Source organism: Diplotaxodon limnothrissa, linkage group LG12 (genome assembly GCF_057381915.1).
Source record: "Diplotaxodon limnothrissa isolate DT_005_m linkage group LG12, D_limnothrissa_male_GT1.1, whole genome shotgun sequence".
NCBI classification, from domain to species: domain Eukaryota; kingdom Metazoa; phylum Chordata; class Actinopteri; order Cichliformes; family Cichlidae; genus Diplotaxodon; species Diplotaxodon limnothrissa.
The window spans coordinates 17,478,419-17,503,904 of record NC_140607.1 but is presented as its reverse complement, the minus strand read 5'-3'; the positions used below and the strand labels follow the sequence as shown (position 1 = coordinate 17,503,904).

The window sequence follows — 25,486 nt, the reverse complement described above, 5'->3', positions numbered from 1 at the left end:
ATCTCTATACCACGATGTGCAGCAAACAATGCTTACTGTGGTATAAAAATTAGGTCCATAAGGAGGGGATAAAAAAAACCCTCAAGCAACCCTTCCCACATCTGACACCCAGCCACAACTTATATAAAACTGCACAAACAATTACCACCCAGAGAGAGAACTTAAATATATTTGTATATTATGTATATTTACTGCAGATGGAAACAGGTGGCCGTAAACAGAAAGTGTACTCGAAGATATTCTGCAAGCATGTAATGTATGTATGTGCTGTATTCAAAGAGGGCACTTAAAATCTGTAACCATGTTTTTGAGGGGCTGTTGTGGTGGCTGGCTGGTTGTCTGGTTGGCACCCACACATTTGTGTACTAGGAGACAGATGCATTCTTACATAAGACCTTATATAATGATGCCCTGTCCTATCCAATAAGAGTGCTCCTTTTTCACTCTGTGAGCGGGAAGGTTAGTGTGGGTTAGACAACCCTTCCTCAACAGAACCACCACCACTTACACTTACACATCCACCCCCCTAACTCCTGGCAACGAAAAATAATGAAAAAAACAAGCCGAGCGGAGGGAGAGATGGATGCAGGTCCTTCACATCCTGTATGGCTCTATCTCCTCTGTCCATTCCTTTTTTTCTGGTTTGGTGTGAGATAATGTCCTAATCATAATGGAAATGTGGAACCCAAACAAGCAGGGTCGTGTGTGTTTGTATGTGTGTGCATGACATGGAGACGGAGAGAAAGAAATAGTACTCCACAGCTGGGCTAAAAACTTCTATTATGTAGTTACTGTAGAAGAGCTGGACTAAGGACAAGGAATTTAGGACAGCAGCTGAGGGAACACGATCCATATTTCTTTAAAACTATACAGCTGACAGACAACAAGAAGGGGCAGGGTGGAGCAGGGTGGAACAGGCTGGCCAAGCATCACAGCAAGTGTCAGAGCCTAGGGACTCTGAAAGAGAAACTGAGGAGCAGTGAACAGAGATGGATGGATGGATTCTGTGATCGCTTAAGGACACAGAGTGAAAACGGTAGGGCAAAGTGCAGAAAGAGCAACTATGTTCCTCCCTGTAGCACAAGCTTCTCTGTCTCTCAATCAGAGGCAGTTACTTACTGTTTGATATATCTATAATTGGTCAGCACACACTGTGAAAGGTTTTAAAAGAATTGAATTGCAGTGAAACACTTGCGTGCTCTAAACAGGGGCTAACATTCTTGGCTACACAGGGAGCGAGCGGGAGAAATTAATGGCAGGCCTTTTTGAAGTGCTTGATCAGAAATGTATTTATTAACTGCAAAGGGGAATAGTAATTAATTAACCCACAGACAACTTGTTTTCTCTTGGTCTTCTCATGTGTCAAATGGTTCTTCCCACAAGGCCCCAGTCTCCACTTGCCAGCTCACACACACACACACAGACACACACACACACACACACACGCACACCTCCCATCACATCCCACTGGACTACTTTCACTTCAATTAAGCAGACTGTGTGCAAGCATGTATATGTATGTGTGTGCATGCTTGTGGGTAAGAGATTGCAATAACAAGTAAGAAATACATAGTGGCTGATTTAAATCCCATGTGTATATTTTTATGTTATTTCTGTAGTACATTCCTTGAAGCAGAGAAAAGTCTAGAAAAAAAATCACAACAGTGCTCTGTACTGTATATGGGCTCTGCGTGTGTGTTTGTGTGTATATAGTGGTTAGAAATGTTGCCTGACAGCAGAAAAGTCCTGGGTTTGAATCCACCGACCAGCTGGTCCCATTCTATGTGGAGTTTGCATGCTCTCCTTGTACTTGCGTGGGTTCTCTCCGGGTACTCCAGCTTCCTCCCACAGTCCAAAGACATGCATGGATTAGATTAATTAGCAATTCTAAATTGGCCAAAGGTGTGAATGCAAGCGTGAACGGTTGTCTGTTTCTCTGTGTTAGCCCTGTGATAGACTGGTAACCTGCCCAGAGTGTACCCCGCCTTTCACCCATGACAGCTGGCATAGGCTCCAGGCCCAATGGGGCACTGCATTGAATATATATATACATTACCAGTCAAAAGTTTCTCATTTAATGGTTTGTCTTTATTTTTACTACTATCTATATTGTAGATACAGACTGAAGACATCAAATATATGAAGCAAGATATATGGAATTATGTATTATATCTCAGTGAGCTTCATGATGCAGTCTCCTGAAATGGTTTTCACTTCACAGGTGTGTCTTGTCAGGGTTCATTTGTGGAGTTTCTTGCCTTCTTAATGGGGTTGCGGCAATCAGTTGTGTTGTGAAGTCAGGATGGTACACAGCTGACAGCCCGATTTGACAACTGTTAGAATTCATATTATGGCAAGAACCAATCAGCTAAGTAAAGAGAAATGACAGTCCATCATTACTTTAAGAACTGAAGGTCAGTCAGTCTGGAAAGCCGCCCCAGGAAAGACCAAGAATCACCTCTGCTGCTGAGGATAAATTCCTCTAAGACACCAGCCTCAGAAATCGCAAGTTAACAGCACCTCAGATTAGAGCCCAGTTAAATGCCACACAGAGTGTAAGTAGCAGACACGTCTGTACATCAACTGTTCAGAGGAGACTGTGTGAATCAGGTCTTTATGGTCAAATAGCTGCTAAGAAACCACTATTAAGGAAAAGCAACAAGCAAAAGAGATTTTTTTTAGCCAAGAAGCACAAGGAATGGACATTAGAGCAGTGGAAATCTGTGCTTTGGGCTCATGAGTCTAAATTTGAGATCTTCAACTCACTGTGTCTTTGTGCAATGCAGAAAAAGTGAACGGATGGTCTCTACATGTATGGTTCCCACCGTGAAGCAAGGAGGATGTGCGATGGTGTGGGGGTGCTTTGCTGGTGACACTGTTGGGGATTTATTCAAAATTGAAGGCACACTGAACCAGCATGGCTACCACAGCATGCCATCCCATCCGGTTTGCCTTTATAAATGATAGTCCACATCATTTATTTTTCAACAGGACAACGACCCCAAACAAACCTCCCGGCTATCTAACCAAGAAGAAGAGTGATGGAGTGCTGCGCCAGATAACATAGCCCCCACAGTCAATTGACTTAAACCCTATCGAGATGGTTTGGGATGAGATGGACCACAAAGTAAAGGCAAAGTTCCAACAAGTGCTTCGGCATCTCTGGGAACTCCTTCAAGGACTACGCCATGAAGCTCATCAAGAGAATGCCAAGAGTGTGCAAAGCAGAGCAAAGCGTGGCTATTTTAAAGAGTCTAAAATATAAACATGTTTTTGAGCTAACACACCCATAACAGAAATCCACAAGATTTAACTCAACTGGATGACAGCAGAATTCTGTTTTGATCTCTGATCAAAAGATGCCTCTGTGAATGTAAATATGGACAATATAAGAAAAGTCCAATCTCACTAGAAAATACTGTCTAATATTGGAATAAAACCTTTTGGACAGGTGAAACCAAGGTGATCGCACAACAGATTGAGGTAAGGATAAGAGTTTTCATAGCTGTTTTCAAACATGAAATCTGGAAAATGTCATGAACCATGCTGGAACACTGCAAACAACGGTTATGTTTTTATTACTGGTAATATGGTTTAGTACACTATAGAAGACACGCAATGCCTACCTACTGTGAACTTACTAAAGCATTACCTACGTGATTCTCACTTCACTACAAATGGCTGCAATCGAACATCACACGGGTTTTTGTGTAGCTGGCCTGTTAAAGACAAATGTCTGAAACAGCTGGATCAGGCATTTGTGGTCACATGCACCTCCATCACGTAATGTCTAGAAAGTTAAAGTCTGCACTGCATGTGTGAAAATGGCCAATGTCAAACATGGTGGAGGTCCAAATAAAATCTGGACTTGATTTGACGTGTTTGTATTAGTGTCGAGATGAGGTCAAGAGCATTTGACATTTAAAGGCATAAACTACTATGGCCTCAGCAGAAACTTGATAAGAACATATCTGAATACCCTGACACAAAAAGGGAACACAAGAATCTTTAAAGTGTCTGTTTTAATGTTGTTTTCCCCCATACTGCATCTGGTATATGCTAATTATTCATACTGTATATGCACATAATATATATGCATGTTTTGTACATCACAAAAGCACACAGCCTCGCAAAGAGAGTCTGAGTGAAAGAAACACAGAAAGACAGAAAGATTCAAATCGAGAGAAAAGCTAGTGTTCGTCACACAGTGAAAAAGCCCAAGAGATTGTGAAGCTGTCACAGACAAAACAGTGCATGAATATTTAGCAGCCAAATTAAAATTACAAAATACAAAACAAAAAAAGAGTAGGTGAAAGGAAAACAAAGAAAATAAAACATCCCTGAAAACACCAGTATGAGAAGTGGCCACCTTTCATCCCCCCATGAAAGGCCCTATCCTCTTAGCTTCTTTCCTCCTCTCCTTCCTGAGTAAAAAGGAGAGATATAATAATATTGGTTGTACTGAGTCTAACAGCGATTCCCCAGATCAAGAAACCTGCAGCAAAATAAACCCTGCTCTCAGATCATAGAAAGGCCTGCAAACACAATTAGCGCAATGTGTTAGTTAGCAAGCTTCTTAAATTGCAGTCCAAACTAACCATAATCATATTTTGACAGTTAATGCAACTAATCACTGTTTCTAAGAATAAAGCCATATTTACACATGTACTGCAACTCTGAGTCTTTCTATACGCTAGAAAGACTGCTTTGAGTACAGGAATAGTCAGAAATAGTCATCCTGTAGCCCACCTCAGGAAGATTATACCCTAGTAGACAACTTTCCAACAACTTAAATGATTAGTACTTAAGAAGTACTCAAGTAATGATACAGGTACTAATAATAGCATGCTCTTATGATGAAAACAGTGTATTACTCAAATATTAGTAAAGGCACTTTTTGATTTCTCTGGGATGAAAACCAAACAACAAATAGTACCTAAGCTTGGCTCTTAAATGCTATTATGGCTTGGGAAGGATAACCCACTAATATTGCATTTATTATCTGCACATAACCTTCATTATTGCAGTTGGTAACTCTCACTAAAACACTTACAAAAGAGTTGGATCATTATTATGCGATGCACAATCCATTGTAAATTTAAGACTAGAAAATAAAACATTAACCTCAGAGGCCTTAGTCTAAACCTCAAAAGACACATTGTAGGCCCATTTAGCTGAAGGGCTGGGTTATAAAGGTAAGAAGCTAGCCAAACGTTTATTTTCAACCTCTCCTTTGAATCATTCAAAGTCAAATTCTCTTCCCTCCCACCATCTTTTGATCTATCTACTGTCACTCTTAAGGTCACTCTTAAGGTGGAGAGATCTACATGCTGCACAGCAGATCTCAGCAACACTTTTGTTGGACTGCTATTCTTTCCTTATCAAGACAACTTTCCCTTCTTTCCCTCCTGTTCTTGATGTGCAGAGAAGTACCCAAAGATAGTGATGAAGCAGATTGTCTAAAAAGGTAAAACGAATTAAATAGTTGTAGTAGTTTCTTTCTCAAAGAGACTACACACTTTTATTCTTAATCTTTTGACCAAGCTTCACACATCGCCAGCCTGGTGTCGGTATTCCTGCGGAGGCCAATGCTAATATCACTGTGTATTTGTCTTTACAGTGCTGTGAACAAGTATTTACCCCCTTTTTTATAGCTTACTTTTTGCATAGTTGTAACAATAAAACATATCAGATCATTAAAGAAACTTTAATAGTAGACAAAGATGACAAATACAAAATGCAGTTTTTAAATTATGATTTTATTTATTAACCGAAAAAAGTTATGCAAACCTAACTGGCCCTATATGAAAAAGCAAATGCCCCCTAAACTGGTTGTGCCACGAACTGCAATCAAGCATCTGCAATAATATACAGCATTTGAAATTTCCCCCCATCTTCTTTGCAAAGTTGTTTAATTCAGCCACATTGGAAGGTTTTCCCCTGTCCGTTCATGCCAAAGCATTTCAATTGTATTTCTGTGTGGACTTTAAATAACCTTCCAAAACCTTCTTTTTTCTTTTCTTCAGGGCACAAACTGACATTCTCCTTCGGCAATTTCCGGTAGAGAGCAGAATTCGTGGTTAAATATATTACTGCAAGTTGTCCAGGTCTTGAAGGAGCAAAGCAGCCCCCGACCATCAGACTACCATGTCTGAATGTTACAACGGAACGTAATGGTGACTCAAACCTTTCAGAAGGTTCAGCATTTGTCTCGTGAGTCCAGAGAATATTTTCCCAAAAGTCTTGAGGATCATTAAGGTGCTTTTTTTGGCAAACGTGAGATGAGCCTTTATGTTCTTTTTGATCAGCGGTGGTTTTTACTTTAGAACTCTCTCATGGATGCCATTTTTTGCCCAGTCTCTTCCTTATTGTCGAATCATGAACTCTGAAATTAACTGAGGCAAGTGAGGCCTGCAGTTATTTAGATGTTCTGGGTTCTTTTGGGAACTCCTGGATAAGTCATCATTACGCTCTTGGGTTCGCCACCGTTGTCTCTATTTGTGAACAATGGCTCTCATCATGGTTCAGTGGAGTCCCAAAGCCTCAGAAATGGCCTTGTAACCCTCTCAGACTAACAGATGTCAAGGATTCTGTTTGACTTTGTTTCTCGGGATGTGTTGCTTTTTCAGATCTTCTAGCCAATTTTATTTTGTCAGACAGGTTCTATTTAAGTGATTTTTTTTATTCAAAAGGGCAGTAAGTAATCAGACCTGGGTATGGCTAGTGAAATAAAAAATAAAGGTACTTTTTTACATAGAGTTAGATATGTTTGGATAATTTTTGGTCCCTCAATTTTACTCTAGTTATTGTTTATCATTTACATGTGAAAAATCTTCAAAAAAGAAATCAGGAAGAGCAGGAAATACATTTTCACAGCACTGTATTATTGTGTGTGTGTTCGAGAATAAGTAGTGTAAGGGTCAAACACGTACAATAGTGTTTGTGTTAACAGGAGTGTATTGTCCATTTCAGTGCATGCTTTTGTTGGTAGGAGGTAGAAAAGACAAGCGGAAAACTAAAACACTCACCAGCTCAACGAAAGACAGTCCTCCATAGCTATGGGCCATGATGAAGACATTCTTGGCTGCGGCTTTGGACACAAAGTGGTCCCACACGTACAGCACATGTTCCTCTGAGGAGCCGTTTTCCTGCAAGACAAAAAATATGCTTTGTCATATCCACAACAAAGACAATTCAAAGAAATCCTTGACGCTTGAAGGCTACCGACAAACTCCAGTTGTGCAACTACAAAACATTTAAGAAGGGTCTAGCCAATGACAATGAAGCATCAATAGAGTTATTAAACTCTATTGATGCTTTAATGCTACAGCATCAAAACCTGCCCCTCTAGGCCCAGCCAAAAAGAGAGAAATTCAAAAGAAAAGTGGATGTAGCCTGAGGTGATTTCTACAAAGAGCCACACTTCAACAGATCAATAAGTCTTGCATATTGCAAATGCCCTAAATGTAAAACTCAATAGGCAGGATGACGTAACATTTAAATCTTAATTTGTACCCCGTTGCTGAATCAATGGTCCATCTAAACACCAGTAGAGGCATAATGGGAAGACACCAGGGCAAGGTCAAAAAAAAAAAAAAAGACGACAGAGAGGAGACATATGCACGTACACACAAAACACACACTCAAGCACAATGCTGTACCACAAATAAATTCCCCTACATCTTTTCTCAATCTCATCTGCATGTATACAGTTGTGCGAGCACACACACACACACATGTGCAGTAACACGCAACCAGAAGACATGTTTAATTAACCTGAGACGTAAGTGCTTATCTGGGACTGGAAAGAACAATAGCAAGTGTACAGCTGCGAAAAGGGCAACCATTAATGAACTTGTGACATTGATTCCAGACTTTGATTTTCTATCAGGCTGTCTGGTTCACAACAGAAATCAACAGCGCATTCGCACAAGAGGTTACACTGCACAAGAAACTGTGTTAACTGAAGACACCTGTATCCTGCGATTCAACAACACGAGAAACTGTAGCCATACGAAACGCAAACCTGATTATTTACACGCATACTTCTCTTAATTGGCACGCTTATGCATACAGAAATAATATCCTAAAGTAAACAAACACACGGCTTGTTGGAGAAGAAATCCGCATCTGTTAATCGAGAGTCAAACTGTTCAATCAAACTCAAAAAAGCAATTAGCAATTTTATGGTAAAGGACAGAGGAGATATCTTAAGAGACCATCCTTTTACTTAACGCAATTCTGCTTTCATTGTGTGAGGACACTGTATTATGTCAGACAGATAATTACTTCAATATTCAAGGTGGTAACTGAGAAGAAGGTGCTCAACACACAACTCGTACACACACACTGCAGACAAAGATGTGGTTTAAAGTTTAGTTTTAGTACAAAGTAATCGAGCTTGTGATTTGATTCAATGGTTTCACTCACGTGCATCAGTGTGTGCAAGTCTGTGTGCGGTTGTAGTATTTGATGATGTGCTGATGTGTGTTTTTGTTGCCATGTTTGTCTAGAGGTAAATTAACCTGTCAGAGTGTTTGTGTTTGCGCTAGATTAGCATGAGGGGGGTTGTAGTGTCAGCACCAACCTCCATTCACAGAGCGTGATGCAAGAGCAGGCAACTCCGCTCTGCCCTGCCCTTCTGCCATCAGGGCTATGCCTTTACTTTTCACGCATTCATGTGTATGTGGTCTCCGGCATGTACGCGGCGGCTGGCTGAAGAAGAGTTGTCTGTCTGAAAGGCTGTGACATCAAAGCCCTTTGAAGTCTCCCTCTTCTCTTCTCCACCATGTCGCCCTTCATCTATGAAGCCCATTTTATTAGCCTGCCTCCTTTTTTCACTCTTCCCTTCTCTTCTACCTTCTTTTCTCCTTCACTGATGCCACCTGTTCTTCTTCACACTCATTTGTCTCCTATTTTATCACTTCTCCACCCAAGGTTCACTGACATAGAGACATTAGACATGGCTTGCTGTTCTATGTAGCACACATACCAACGCCTAAACAAGTCCAAAAGTGCTGTTATCAATAGGGCAAAACCTGGCTATGAGTAAAACTGACACGATATTAGTTTTTTGCCCATGTGAGGACAAGATAAATGTCTTTATTTGTTCCTATACTATGACTCATAATTTTGGAAAACACTGCAGGATTTAACATGCGGTGGTGTGTTCCTGACTCCTTCCCCTAACCTCACGCACACACAAATTTGCACATACAGTCTTTGCCTTAGTATCAGGCAACTGTGACTGACTACCTGACATGACATTGTATTGAATTATCTAAACAACATTTGCATATTGTTGCAATTATCTCCTAGAGTTAATTTGCTGCAGTGGAGTCTGCTGCCCTGTGAGACTAGCTTCCCGTCACCAGCTCTCACACGGTATCTTAGTTTATTTATTTTCCAGAGATTTTTTTCCTCTGCCTTTGAGTGTGTGTATGTGTGCGCATTCGTAGATCTGTGTGCATCTGCCAGTACTGTCAGAACAGCCTCCCCACTGCACACCTGTTGCCAGCACACTTCAACCATAGCTGTCAAGGGACATTTGAGAGTGTGTACAATGTGTTTACCACATATATAGGAATCCATACTGTCCCCTCAGTGAATATAAAGTACAAATCCGAACTCTAGACACCCAGGACAAAACAGTCTCCAGATGCTGAAAGACAGCTTTTTATCAGAAAGTTATAGAGAGTGAGAAAGGGAGTGAGTGAGAGATACATAACAGGAGTACAATTGTGTGTCTAGCAGAATTACTCAGTGAGAAGAGTTTGACGTGTACTTCCAGCTTCAAACTTGGAAATTACAAACCTTTACCACGCCAACATTCATCCAAATGCACCTACATCAATCATGTGAATAAAGTGCAATGTAGGTAGTGACACAACAAAGACTTTGAGAAACATTTAGGGAACTCCATGCTTAAAACATACTGTGTGCAAACTATTCACACACGTTAAAAAAAAAATACAAATGACTTCAATGAGTCAGCGAAACAAAATGTGGTTTTAGCCAAGATCCTGCTATGCAATCAGCAGAACACTGATTTCAAGTAATAAATTAGAGTAACATTATGCATGAAGATCTATCCCACTTTCAGTCCATAAGTGGTTCCAACTGTTAGCCCTCTGTTGAAAGTGTGCCTTCCAATTGTCTAGTTTCAAGAAATTGTTCAATTTAGCTCTTTCCATTACTTACACAATAAAGACTTACTCTCCAGTCAAAAGCCATACTTAATTGCAGGCACCCAAGAGTGTGCACACAACACACACATGTACCACAAACACACACAAACAGGCATGCTCCAGTACATTCACACAGATTGAAACTCGCGTTCTTCAAAAGTTTGTCCGGTCCAGTACTTGCCCTGTGTTTATTCAATGTAATGAGAAGCAGGGAGAGGAGAGCAGAAGAGAGGAGTGCACTGCAGCCAGAATAACAGCCTCAACGCCAACACAAACCCAGTGTCTGACCAACACAGGAAACAATGAATCTAACAACATCAACACACTCTGACAAACAACCACTGCAGACCTCCCTGCTCCTCCCTTCTGCTCCTCCTCTCCAGTCATCCAAAAAGATAGCGGATGTCTGAGGAAGCTGAAATTTCAAGGTGGGAGACGGTGAGCAGTGTGGGCTGGAAGGAATCTAGTGGATAAGAGCCATTCTACTTTTTACACTGAGAAACCTTTCAGCGGAAGCCAGAAGTGTCAGGACAGTGTCACGGGGATCTCTAAACAACTTCATTGGGTTTAGACTCTTTTGCTTGGGCAGATACGGTTCCAGTCCCAAAAAAAAGTATAGGGAAAGACAGAGCACAGAGAAAGCTGAATTTTTTAAACGCAACAGAACGCACAGGTCACACAACAATGTCTTTCTGCAAAGGAAGAAGAAAAAAGAAATTAGTGAAATTACACAGGACTCTCGTACTCACTTTTGCTCTCTCACTGACAAGCAGAAACACAGTAAAGACTGGCTGACCAATCTCTCAGTCCCCTCATGCTCGCAGGCCACACACTGAGTAAACCAACCTGCAGCCCTAGTCATTACAGTCTTTAATATGTCCAGCTCAGTGCAGAACAGGATTGTTTTCATTTGGGCTAATGACTAAATATTAAATAAGCAATGTAGGTAATTACATGTTTGGTATTAGCGAAGAGGTTATTAGAATCAGTTAGTTTGTGTTTGTTTGTGAATGACTGCGTGCATGATTCTGTACATGTCTCTGCGCACACAATTAAATAGTGGACCTCTACGACACCTGTTTGCAATTGCATTCTAATCAATGTCTGGGATGTGCAGTCCTTTGCCATCGTTTTCCTGTTTTTTCTTCCCCTCCTGTATTTGTTTCATTCTTTTCTCTCTTTAAAGGCAGACAGAGAGCTCAGGCGAGCTGGAAGCTGTCTGGGAGCTGATGGGTCTGCTAGAGTGGGGGGAAAAGAAGGTATGGAGCAAATTAGCGGCAGAGATGGGAAAATAATGACTGTGGCATTGTAGGTAATTAGCAGGTATACTACCTATGGAGAGTTGGGAATATAATGATGCGAGAAAGAGACGGAGAAAAGGGAGAATGAGGTGAAAAACATGTGCAAGACTAACAAGGGGGGGAAGAGAGAGAAAGACAGAGAGAGAAATATATGTGTAGGTGTGTTACTTGACTTTGCAATGAGGGGATATACAGTGTAAGGGGGAAGAGAAAGAGTCAGAGAGAGAGAGAAAGAGAGAGGGGGATGCCAGAGAAAGGAGCAAAACTACGGCGTACATGTCATCCCACGTTCAGATTAGCGTGCAGAGACTGTATATAATAAAATAGCATGACCTTGGTAGGGTCAGTCTGCTCTGACAATATTTGCCAGGGCATTGTTTCAAATCAATAACTCATTAACAAAGTACAAAGGAAGTTGCTGTGGGTTTGTGAGATTCTTTATTAGAAAAGAGCGTCTGCGGGCCAGAAAGGTCATCACTGTGACATCTTGGCTAGCCTCGTGCTGCCGCCAGGATTGTCAGGTGAAATTACTGCGAGTCATTAATTGACATAAGGCAAAGGAAAGCGGGCAGGCAGACAAGGCTGTGTTTGTTCCAGGATGACCCTGAGGTGCTGTGTGTGTGTGTCTGACTATATCTTCATTCGGGTCAGCCAGTATCCACAACAGGGTTGTGTGCAAAGAGGGAAAGAAACAGAGACAGGGAGCTCAGTGGGTGGGGAGGTGTGAGCGAGGGCAGGATGGATGTGTTTGATGGTTGACCTGAGTAGAAGATTGGGAGCAGGGATCTGAGACCAGCTACACTTGTTCTGCCCCAAGCGAACTCACAAACACACAGGTATGCATGCATGCACATATGCTGTGTACTAAATAAGTGCGCTCAGAATTGCACACACACACACAAACCAACAGCGCTGAATCCAACAGACCTTCCCTTTTAAAACTTTGAGAAGTTAAAGCTAAACTGCCGTAAACAACTCTAATATAAAATAAAGTTAAAGTTAAAAATGCCACACGCAGCATACCTAAAAGACTTGGCTCATAAAAACAGATACACAAGCACACACATCAAAGCTCCTTCACTGCCACATTTACACGGACATACACACCCAAATGCAAAAGTGGCATCCAGCCAATTTGCTCTCTGCAGCAAGCTTGTGAGCTGCCCTCTTGCCCGGGTCATTGACCTCTCCTCTGACTAGGTTCAGAGGTTAATCAAGTCCCTACCTGTCCTTAGAAATGCTGAGCCTCACTTCTTGGCAAGGCTACAGATCAAAGGTCAGGTAAACTATGTCTGTATGACTGCTTGTGGACCACAAAATGGGGCAAATAGGTGAAGGTGACAAAGAGCAAAAATCCACAGAGAAACACGGTAGTACCGTGTCGCAATACAAATGTCAGACTGTGCACTTACGTGTTCACGTCTTAAGTTTATGATCGAGTTTTGGTGTGTTTGTGTGTAGATCTGCGTGCATGTACCTTAGAGAATTTGTAGTACAGCACAAACAGCAACTTCCTGAGCTAAAGAAGGGAGCCAACCAAAATGCCAAAACTTCAGTTCAAAACCACTGGCTCCTAAAACAAGTCTAACCCCATAGACTTCAATGCGCAAATCATCCAACTTTACAACTGAAATAAACACGTGACAACTCTGTAAAGTGTCATTTTTATAGAACCTAACTAAATTGTATTAAGGCATAAAATTAGAGGTGGGAATCACCAGACATCCCACCATATGATATTATCACAGTGCATCACTCAAAATAGAATATTTCTTTGTTTTTAAATGTTTTGAGCTATGCCAACTATTACAGTAGCATATATTGCAATTCATTAATTAAGCTCCTAGATACAAACAATGACCCCAGCTGATTGGTGTGGACAGCTACAACTGGAAATAATGGGCCTTCAGAAGCAAAACCTAGAAAAAGTAAATGTACCGACATACACAACACACTACGTGCATCCAAAAAGATCAGTAGTAGAAGACCCCTAGGTTATGTAAAAGATATCACCAAAAAATTAAAGATAAAACTTTTCTTAAAAAAACAAACAAACCTCCAGTTGCCACTATGGCAAGTCTATAACGAGTGAAAAATATTAGAGAAGAGCACAAAGATATCATGGTGACAACTGAAGTTGCAGTGAATCTTATATAGCAAAAGTAAAGGAAAAGAAGGGATAGCCTCAATCTGAAACCCTAAATTCCTCTAGGAGTGAGGGCCTCTCTTTTTCCCTCTCTTTCTCAATATTTAAGAAATGTACAGCGTTGAAAGGAGAAACATAAAAACACGAAAACAGAAAGAAGGAAAAGCATTCAAGTCATTTATAAAAATAAGTGGTGCTTAAAGAAAGGCGAAGCTCTGTTTTTTGTCCTCTTTGCTCTTTTTTCCCCTTCTTCTTTCCAGGGCCTGCTGGCCTAATCCCAGCCAGCCAGCCTTGGGTGAACTCTTTGGAAGCTTCTTAAGCCCATGAATGTGCCTTTTGTTCCTGCCATTCCTCCGCTTGGCTGACAGAAAATAGCTAACTGGATTACTGCTAAAATTCAGAGTAAAGTGAACTCCCAAACTTCTATATGGTTAAGTGCTAAAAAAGTACCCCCCACCCGCTTCCCCTCCAGTATCCTCATCAGCATCCCTCCGATCAGACTTTCTATCCCTCCATGCCTCCCTGTGCCCTCTCTCTTTTTCTTTCTCCTCTACCAATATCCCCCTAAACATGGCCCATTGGTGTGTGATCTAGAGGAGCAGGGAAGAGAAGGATTAGATAAGGTTGAGAGGTTGCACACTATGAACCCAAGGCTAAAAAGTAAGAATCCTAAAAGCAGTTAAGAGCTTACCAATGTGTGTAAGGAAGCGTATTAATCAACTCAACTCTATCAGTGGGCTGCTGTGTATTTGTGTGTATCTGTCAATCTTTGCGAGTCAACTGGAAGGAAAAAAAGAGATGATAAACTGTAATTTCAGGAGCGTCACAAATATAAACTCAGAGCAAGACAGGTGTTATTTCAAGCTTAAGGTGCTTCTTCTGTCTTGTTGGGTGTCATGATATTGCCAGGACTAGAGGTTTATAGTTTGAATATGTGTCTTTCTGAATGGCTGTGTGCAGGTGGTCTGCCAGCCCAGCGGGAGTAAGACTGTGAGGTGTAGCGAATACAAAGGTTGGTGAGTGAGTGTGTCTTGGGTGGGTGCTGTATAAAAAAAAAGATGAAAACAGCCCTGCTAAAGAGGTTTGATTTGATCCACCACCCACCTTGACCAACAGAGTTGAAGGAAAAAAGCGCACACAAGCACACACAAACACACTATCAGCTCTCTTTTCACCTTCTTTACTCTTTTGTCTGCTGGTATGTGTGAGCCTTTACATATCTCCATGTGTGCATGTGACAGCTTGCTCTTGGACGGATAGAGGATGAGCAGTGGAGTAGTGATGCGGCGAAGGGAGGGGGTGGACAATAAAGGCGAGGTCATACATGCTAACATCCTGCTCACTTCTGGGTCAAAGGTCAAAATTCAAGAGGCACCAACACAGATCCTAACTGCTCACTCGTTAATCGTGCAAAGACAAGTATATTTAGCAGCAAAATCTAAGTCCTGCTCAAGGTGAGTGAGTGAGTATGATATTGCTTTGTGAAGTGCTAAATCAATTAGCAATATACTTCAGTTGCCGAAAGTTTAATAGTTGAATAACAAAGGAAGTCAACATTGTGCTTGGTTTAAATGGAAGGTTTTCTTTTCCTTTTTTTCGGTCATTAATTATGTCGTCTGTCCTTGCTTTCATCTTGTTGGGATGGGGAATGTGAAGACTGTCCACTGCTTCATACTGCCTCCCCTCAATATATCTGACTGTGGCCAGCATGCATCACTGGGTAAGCAAGCAAAGCTGAATATAAAGACACAGAAATAATACTGCAGCTTACTTGTAGTAAAAGGAAAACTAAGTTGGGAGTGTAGTTTTGATCTAACTCTGCTAACATTACTTAGCGGTAAAGATCCCAGGCAAGAGGATGACAACAGAAAAAGAAGATACATACAAGTAGATACAAAAAAATTGAAATGGCAAAAGCAAGAGATCAGTTCATGATATGAAAATCATTCAAGCCTCAGCAGATACACGTGGTGTACAGCTATAAAATAAATCAATATAGAGCTGACAGCAGATGCGAGTTTGTTTGGCACCATTATTAGAAATGACACGATGGATCATTTACAAAGATCTTCATGTCAGTGAGTGAGTTCACCGCTTGTATGATGAGGAAAGCAGCACACATGCAAAATCTGATAGAGTAAGAGAGGACAGCAGCTAATTATACCTTATTACAGCGTGTATAAAGGTACTGCTGGAAGGGTGGGGGGTGAGAAAAAGAAGCCCGTGATGACAGCTCACACACCGCCCGCTAGTCCCACAGCAGCCCTAACTCTTGTCAGACACCAGAGAGTGACGTCTTTCACACGCAGACACATGTACATACACTTACACACATGTACAAACACCACCCACATACACAAATGTACATCCATTGCTGCGATGCTACTGCCATCAACCAAATGAAGACTCATATAATCAGTGAGGGTGCTTTGCCTATATGAGACCCAGCCATGGAGCATGATCTTAATTTTTAAGATTTTACGCAATGACAAAAGGAAGTGAGGGACGAATGACAAAAAAAAGAAAAAGATAATTGGGCTGGACCCTGTTCAAGTGGCCAATGAATATTAAATTTGTCAGCAGGGGTCAAACAGAAGACATCAGAAGCTTTATGCAATGGGTCACTTCCTTTGTTTGACCACAAGGTAAACTGGCCAAGCTAGGCGCCTCGAGTGCTGCATATGAGCATGTGTGTGTTTATGTGTATTTGTATGTGTATGCATATGCGTATATGTATGATTAAGGGGTGCACAGTCAGTGTTGCACGATAAGAATGTTGCAGTGTGTTTGCACAGTGTGTGTTAGGGAGATAATAATCCCAGCGGTCAACAAGAGTGAAGGGCCAGAGCTGCACTGACCAGCCCACCATCTGAGAGGGGAAAAAAAGTGAGGGGAAGAGGGGGAGGAAGAAGGAGAAAGGGAGGTAGCCATGTGGTTAACACTTGCTCACTGAGAGGCGACTGGAGAACAGCCAACCTCTTCACACACAGGCTGACCACACAAGAGCCTCTCTTTCTCCCTCTGCCTTCCATCCTCCCTTCATCCCTTGTTACCTAACATATCCTTCCCTCACTTCCTTAGCTAGCTTCCTCCTCCCCGCTCCCCCTTGCCACATTTGTCTTTCGAAACTTAGCCAAATTCCTGCTATCCATTTTCTCACCTATGTCTTGCCTCCTACCTCCTCCTACGACCCTAGAACTGTCACTCTGTCCACCTCCACCATCATGTCTACATTTCATCAGCATCTATCATCTTTTCCTCTAGCCCTGGCTCTGCAAACACTTCCTTCCTGCCTTCCTTCTCTTTCCTCTCTCCATATCTTCATCGTTCCCTTTTTTGGACTTACTCGTATAAGAATCCGTTCTGTCTCAGTCTCTCTTTGTGGGTTACGGTATTTCTCATAAAATTCCTTCTTCTTTTTCCCCTCTTTATCGTCTTTGCGCTCCCTCTTTTCAGCAGGTTCGTCGGAGGTCTCCGTCGGAGAGGGCAGGGGAGACTTTGTCGGTTTTTCCACTTCCAAATAGTTCTCATTGGGGTTGAGCACCATCACGCCATAGCCCTCCTAAAACAAATAGGAAACATACATTTGTGTGTTAAATCCAAGGCACGAGCATCGTGAGATAGTTACCTTAAAGTGTTAAAAGTGTTGGATATTTTATCCATTAACACTATAACTATATGGTATTTGACTATTTCCGATTTACGTAAACCTTTTTAAAATAAAATATTTGTAAAAGAAAAAATAGAAATACAAATAGAGGCGATAACCTTTAATCTGCATTTATTTCTATAATATATCAATAAATAGATGCATCTTTGTAGACATGTATATACAGAAACATATGTGTGATAGGGGTGCAGATTTTTGTTTCCTCTTTTTCCAGATTTTTAGTTTCCAATATGTTGAGGTGTTTCGGTTATTTCGTTTTGTTTTGTCTCCATGATACAATTATGAACTGAATTAAAAAGTGATGAGAATTTAATGCTTTTTAGAACATGTTTCTTTTCTTTTCGTTTTTTTCTTGAGAAAAATCTGATAGTCCCTTTGTCAGGCCGACTAGGTAAGTAAACAGCAATATAAATGTAACAATGCAGAGTAAACCACAAGAAAAAGAAGCTCACAAACATTCCTGTGTAATCTTGGTCTGGTAGTGGTTCGTAGTCTTTAACAAAGAGCCCAGCAGTGGATCTTTATGAGCAAATAATACCAACACGACACTTAAAAGACACAGATTGTGACATGACTCGGTGAAAAGATGCAAATCCAGACTGAAAGAAATGGCAGCGAAAGAGATAGAGGAGAGAATGTCACTGCAGGGACAAGCCTGAGGAGTAACTAGGGGATTGGAATTCAGTGATGGTGGTTTCAGTAAGTGAGTAGCATTTAGTGACTCCAAAGGCCATGTGTCACTTAATATCAGACCCAATCGATCCTACCATCACTCAGTGAAAGGCTTAGCTACAAATGTAAATATGACTTGAAACTTCTGCAGGCAGCACCGCAGATAAAAGTTGCATTAAGAAAAAAAACCTTAAGAAAGAATTACGGTTTTCACGTGAAAAGAAAATATTTGATTTACATAAAATGCCACAATAGTAAGGGCTTAAAAAGACTGGGAAAAGGAGAAGAAAGAGCCTATGTAGTTATTAAAAAAGAGAATAACAGAAGGGATGTGCTGCTATATGCACACTGTAGAGGAAAGGAAGGTTTTTTTTGTAGCCTAGTGACTTCTTCAACTTTGAAGCCATTTTAATTAACTGTGTTTATTGTCCTAAGCACTCTGAAACTAAAGCAGGAAATGGATGGATTCCTGTTTCACTTTGGGCTGGCTTTTCACACACAACCCCCATTGTGAACACACACACACACGCACACCCACCCCAAGGCCTAAACTTATGGGTGCAGGACTTTCTAACTCCACACCAATACAGACATGAACACTAAACTGTGGGACACGAAAGATATGTGTGTGACAAAAAGACCTTTAGGAGTTCTAAGAGAGGCAACTTCACCGGGCTTCCCCACAAATCGCCGTCACACACACTGCCTCCTCACAGCGACATGTCGTCTATTCCTTAATAAGTGTTATTGCAATGTGCATGTCTTTTGTTGACGCAGCATGTGTGTGTCCCTCCTGTGCATATTGACATCAAACCTGCCACACACCCTTTCCCTTAGCACTTACCATGTGTTGACAATGGCGACTGACACTTTCTCACGTCTTCTGATTATTAAAATTAATCTTACGCTCACTCTTATTCAAATTCAAAGGTTCTTCTCTTCTATACATATTTTTAATAGAAAAAACATTGTGTGAAGAAAGCCAGACATTATTAAATAATTAATTATTATATATTATGTATATACATTTTTAAACTTATTAGCTTTTACATTTTAAACACCACAATAAATATGTTTAGATAAATTTAAATAAATTTTCTTCTACGGTACATACTTCAGTTCAGTTTTGCTTTTTACTACAAGGCATAACAAGTCTGACATTAATGTAGGAAGTGGTTTATATTAAAAAAAATATATAGATGATGCTTCCAAATCTGTATTTAATCACTTTCTATGTGTGCGTATATGCATGTACAGCATGAGTAAAGTTTAAGAGGTAATAAATGAGTTTCTATTAGCAAGATTAAATTTAGGCTTCAGACATCACAGAGACATCTGCACGCAAGAAGTTTAGACAGACCAGAACATTCAAGCAGATGAATTACCAGATGAAAAAAACAACAGAAGCCGGTGAGGGTAAAAGAGAGCAGTGAAGACAGAGAGATATACAGATGGATTATAAAAGGATAAGACCGAAATAGACAGAGAAGGAAGGAGAAGCAGAGAGATGTACTCTAGGCCGATAGACACCAGCTTTGTGCCACTGCCCACTGGTGGTAGTCTGATAAAATAACTGACAAGACCAGTTCAGCCTATGGGAGCAATTTCATTACTAAAAACTAATACTAATTATATTATGAACAATTTTCAGGGTAATACACTGCAGTACATCAAACTCACCTAATAGAATCTGAACAATATACATGAAATAAAAAGATCAATCTTTATCATATTATCATCTTTAAAATACAACCGAGAATGTGCAAGCTCTGTAAACTTTAACGTTTATGGCAGTGTTATTGGATTAGACTGGATGATGGTTAACAAGTGTCTCTTATAAAGTATAACAAGGCTGAAGGAGAAGAATACAAATGTAGACTGAAAGATATATAACATTTGAAGTGTATAAAACAACATGAGTCCAATGGGGCTGCCCATTTTTCTCTTACCTAAATCCCAGTTCACAAGGCCAAAAGTTAATGGTTTAGCAACAGTGGCGCACGTGTTCTAATGGTAGCCCTATGGCTTATAACCCTTTTTAGTCTTCAGTGCTCTTACCCCAACTCTTACTGGTCAATAATGCTCCCCAGACTTAAACACACAAATGTCAACCTCAAGTAGCCCAGTTCTGAGCCTTTAGTGTCCTTATGGTAACCCCGAGTGCCCTGTAGCCTTTGCTTTGGAGAGGTAACAACACCTACCCAACCTAACATTACTAACCCCTTTCAGTTGGCCAGTCACCCAGAAGAACATTGCTGTAAAGGCGACCAGTGTCGTTGGCGTTCTTAGTCTGGAGGAGCTGGGCCGCCAAGTTCACCTCTATGTCGGAAACCATCATTCATTTGAACACTAAGAGGTCTGCTTTGATGTCAGGGCAACAGTGCTTTCCCTGTCCAGTCATTTCCTCCTCTTATTGTTGTCTCCATCAACAAAATATATGACTCTGAGCTCTGCGGGTGGAGAGGACAAGTAGATTTTTTTGTGCTTATTTTACTTTAATAGAATTAATTTTAGGTTTGATTCTACTTCTTTTCTTTCTTTAACTTCCAGATACAACTAATTACTGCGACCCCACGACTGGGTATAATAAATTCACTTCCCTAGAAAATACATGTTTTGTAAGAAAAATAGGGTATTCAAATTAAAAAGCAGAGTATCAATGATGTCCTCATGTATCACAGGATAAGTTTTTCATAAAAAGCTGTGTATCATCTAAATGTGTGCAGCTTTTTTTTGTGAAAACCAAATATATGGAGATATGTCTTTCTGTCTTTTCGCAGCTTCTTAGCTACCGCTAAGTCCAACTACTCCCCATCATTCACACAACACCCGGCCGTGGAAAAACTGATCTTTGTATTGTGATGTGCTGTCAAAGTGTGAATCTTACACAAATGCACATTGCCAAACGTTGGGTCACCCTGCCTTTTTATCACTAAATCTCTCTCACACACATTGCTAACACTAGGTCACTCCCTTTGTCCTACACGAGCACACACTGTCTCGAAGAAAACAGACAGAGACTCGTACGCTCCTCTAGAATTCGGTCAGTCTTGCCTTTCTGCTGTAGTATGCAGCCTAAGTCTCTTCCCATGCCCCGCAGGTGCCCCTGTGCCACCACCACACTGAGCCCCTGCCCTGGGGCCAGCGGTCAAGAGGATCACCCCGACCCCTGTGAGAGGGGGGGCACCCCGACCTCATCACCTCGCTCTGGATGCTCCTTAGCTCTCCTTTGTCAGCCTGTCCCACACCAGATAGCACAACAAAGGCTGCCGCTGCTACGGAAACCAGGGCTCGACTCATCATCATGATGAAACCTCCATCATCTCATCAAACAAAGCAATGCTTTAAATGCAAAAAAACCCCTCAGTTTCGTGTGCAAGGTATTAAGAATAAGTAATAATAATATAAAAGTAAAATCAATACATCTATCATATATATATAGATATAGATATATATATATGTGTGTGTGTGTGTGTGTGTGTGTGTGTGTGTGTGTGTGTGTGTGTGTGTGTGTGCGTGCGTGCGTGTCGACATGTGGGCAAGCGCGAGTGAGAGTAAATAAGGTGTCCCTTTAAGACAGCGGCACCTCTATTTTTCCAGTGGCGTTGTAATGAAATGAAATGTGTCTAATGTGCAGGAGCGGGGACAGAGGCGGCTGGAATGAGAGGGTGTTTCATCTGTGCGTGTGGGGCTCCACGAAGCTTTGATGTGAGAGCTCTCATGTAGTGAGCAGGGCTCTGGGCACAAGGAAAAGGACAGCACTTGACAGGTACAAAGCATGGCTGATAGCGGTCATGGGTGCATGCAGTGAGGGAAAGTGGATGGTATGGTTGTGTGAATTGGAGGGTCTATGTGTTGTAGGTGTATTGTTTGGTGAACAGGAGCAAATAAATGTTCTTCTTCCTGTTGCACTTGTATATTAATGCACTGATGTGTGCGTGTGCATGCAAATTACATCTCAAGAATCAGTCTGCAATCTATGGAGTCCAGCGAAATTGGCCCTTAGGCAGCTTACATTATTAGTTTTCTGTCAGGTGGCTGTTAGGATCAGGGCTCTTACAATCAAGTGGCTCAACAGCCTTCTCTCCACTTCCTTGTTCCAGCAATATGCAGCCCCCCGATTCGCTACTGTGGCTTGACTGACAAGAGCGAAAGGGTCAACCAGCGTGGCATACCCAATGAGATGAGAACAAGGGGAGGGATGACTGCAGGCCACAGTCAGGTTTGAGTGTAACAGGCTGACTGAGGTGAAAGGATAAGTTGGAAAATAAGCATAAGCAAATCTTTGGTATCACAATCCGTTCACATTTCACTTACTAGCGGCTGGAGTGGCTGACAAACATGTGAAAAAACAGCTTTTTGGAAGGATGAAGACAGAGAAAAATGAACAGTTTCTCAATGAAGAGGTACACAGCAGCTGAGCGAGATGGTAATAACAAGTACGCAGTCGTTTGCTCTACCTCTCTGTCAGGGCCACCCTGCTCTGCGTGACCTTGTCTGTCTCAGTCTCTACGTGCACAAGCTTTGCATGCAGGGCCTCTTTATCCATTGGATCCCCTCGTTTTTTTTCTCTCTCGCTTTTCCCACTCCCCCTCTCCCTGAGGTCGAGATACCACACACTTCGCACAGTACTGTCAGATTAAGTCACGGTGCCCCTTTCTCATTTAACACAGCACCCGTCTGAGACCCCCAGCCCACCCCTCCCCATACCCACAAATCACACAGCTATAGTTTTTTTTCTGAGAACAGAAGGGTGGGAGAGCACTTACTGTACCACAGGGGCTATGAAAACATGTGGATCTTAGAGGGGATGTGAGAGGGGATGAGACGGGATTGTCATCAGCTTGTCAGCCGAAATCAATCAAGCTCTTGATTAGACGAGATAACCAGACCGTCATGTAAGCGTTTGCTGGGGAGACCTAATGTCCTTAAATATTATTTTATAGGGTCTTTCTAAAAAAGGCCAAGCAGAACGGTAGTAGAAAAATTGTGTCACAGGTTGTTAAGATGTCATTGACCTAAAGTTACCTAAATTACAAGAAATAAATATGATTTAGTGTTTGACTTGCTTCTTCTTAGATCATCTGTTTAAGCCCACATCCGTGCATGTTTAAGAAATCAAGTGAACAGCACACATAAATGTGTACAGAAAAAGTAAGACAAACTGGAGCTTCATCTCACCATCTGCCCTCCCGAGTTAATTTTGAACAAATCACCTACTGCATGGGTTTCTCCTCTCATAAAAAGAGTACACATTTAATTAAGTTTCCCTAAATTCAACTTTTCACTTCAAGTTCAAAGACTCGCTTCTGCTAATGTAGTCGTACACTAATTCAGCCAAAGTAAATAAGTCTGTGGTAATGATTATCTTTTTCTTGATCTTAATGAGCACAAATAGTTTAGGTCAGAATAAGAAGCTAACCTTTTGAGCTAGTCAAGTAGTTGTGTCTGTAATAAGCAGCAGGGTTTTTAACCTTGGCTTGGATGTCTGGGTTCATTTGGATATTGTTTATATGTGGAATTGAATATTTATAAATGAGTTCAAAGTGGAGCAGTGGGGTGGAGGAAGTGAAGAGAATAGTGCAGCTTCTGATCCCTCATGCCTTTGCTTCTTTTTATGCTCAAATTTACATTTCTTTCTCTCCGTTTCACTCTTCCTGTCTCGTTCCTCCCGACCCGACTATTTTCAGCACCTTTGTGAAAGAACAGATATAAAAACACGCAGAAACTGTTGGGTAACTCACTCGCTGAAAAGCCGGTTTATGTGTCGGTTATTTACCACACTCAATCTGAATTTATCCAGCCAATATCCATGCTCAATGGTTGATCAAACATCGGAATGGCTAGGCAGAAACTCTGACACATAAAACACACACACACACACACACACACACAGATTTCAGAGGCCTGCTTCATCTGCTCTCAGCACGACACGCAGAAGGAGGTGTAGAGTTGGGGGTGGGGGTTGCTAGATTGGGGGTGGATGTAGCATTAATCACCGTCCAGGTGGAAATTGTCAGAGCTATCGATTGTGCAAGTAAATGTTACACAAGTCATTTGTCAACTTTTTCCCTTTTTTTTCTTCTTCTTTCTCTAAAGAAGAGCGCGCCATTGGTCAAGACACTGATAGCATGTAAATTCACCGAGACCATCTCACTAGATGTGATAATGACTATGCTTTTGAAAAGTTTGATTTAATTTTGGTTTATTTGTTTACTTGACAATAAAAATATAATCTATAATAACGAAAAGAGTTTTTGCAATCTCTGCTACTTTAAATGTTAAACCAGCTGCAACAGAAATTAATATTTCCAGAATCTGTTAAGATTAGACCAACACACATGTGTTTGCCACTGAAAAGGAAATGCAGTAAGCAGGAAGAGTCCTCAACCCGCAGCGGGAAAGCTATGGGGAAATAAATACAGCAGGCTTACTCTGATGCTGTTAGCATTTTGATTTATATATTCTATATTGTCTCCCCTAAGCATACACATGTATTTTTAATGAGGGCACAGAGAGATATAGATCATGGAATGATAGGTGCCTCCCTTTCCACCCACCTAACTATTTAATGTATAAATCAGGGGGAGAGGTGAGGATAGCGGGAAGAGCTGTGAGGCTACAAAAACAGAAGACAGAAGGAGTGGAAGTGTCCCTGGAGCAACCCTGAAGTTATTGTCCTGAAGGCCACTAACAATAAAAAGAAGAAAGCCAAAGGAAAGAATGTAATGACAAATTAAACAGAGATGTTTATAATCCTGATGCTTATAAAATGTACAAAAAACAACCCGAACAATCTGCGATTACAATGAAACATCAATTTCTGTCTTTCAGTTTAACTAAAGTAAAGAAATTCCCCAGCCATGTGAATTCCAAAAGACACGCACTGTCAGTGAATGTTTCTACTTTACCATCTGGACAGGTAGTTGATACATGAACACACACGCAGTGGGTGCGAGACGCATGGCCATATGTACAGACTGAGCCAGCTGGGGTCAATGGCAGGACAGATCTAAACATTTTAGACACATGTAACACATGTATGCACGCATGTGCATGCACAGACCTAGGCACACAGCCTTTACACAAACACATGCAAATCATCCATCAAACTATATTCTTCCCCTTTATCCTTATCAGGGTCACCTGCAAATCATGTAACAGCAAAATATTCGACCCTGAATTCAGATTTTGACTGATCAGCGGTTTTGAAAAAATGTGTAAGAGTCCTTCACTAGGTGTCACATACCAATAATCAGCAGTGTGAGACTTACTAATAGCAATCTCACTGAACATCAGAGAACCACTATGATCTTGGTGGGTCAAAGGTCGGAGAACATTCCAGACACCCCTGGACTCTTACTGTGATCTAGTAAAAGGCCAAAGAAGAGCTGCAGAGAGAACTGGAGGTCCTGGCGATGTTGCTATGTGAGCTGTGTTAGCTATTTCATATTAAGTGTGACCTTTCGTGGGATTAAATTTTCAATTCTATATGTGTAAAATATTCATT

General features: G+C 41.3%; 1 protein-coding gene across 1 annotated transcript in view; it reads right to left on the bottom strand.

The window, feature by feature from the left end:
* arb2a (ARB2 cotranscriptional regulator A) overlaps nt 1-25,486 on the bottom strand; it is a 169,296-nt gene that overhangs the window by 86,880 nt on the left and 56,930 nt on the right. Inside the window, exons 7-8 of the mRNA XM_085368137.1 lie at nt 16,981-17,196; nt 7,029-7,148 (exon numbers count right to left, since the gene is read on the bottom strand). Of these exons, the coding sequence (XP_085224263.1) occupies nt 7,029-7,148; nt 16,981-17,196 (336 nt within the window). The remainder of the gene's footprint in view (nt 1-7,028; nt 7,149-16,980; nt 17,197-25,486) is intronic.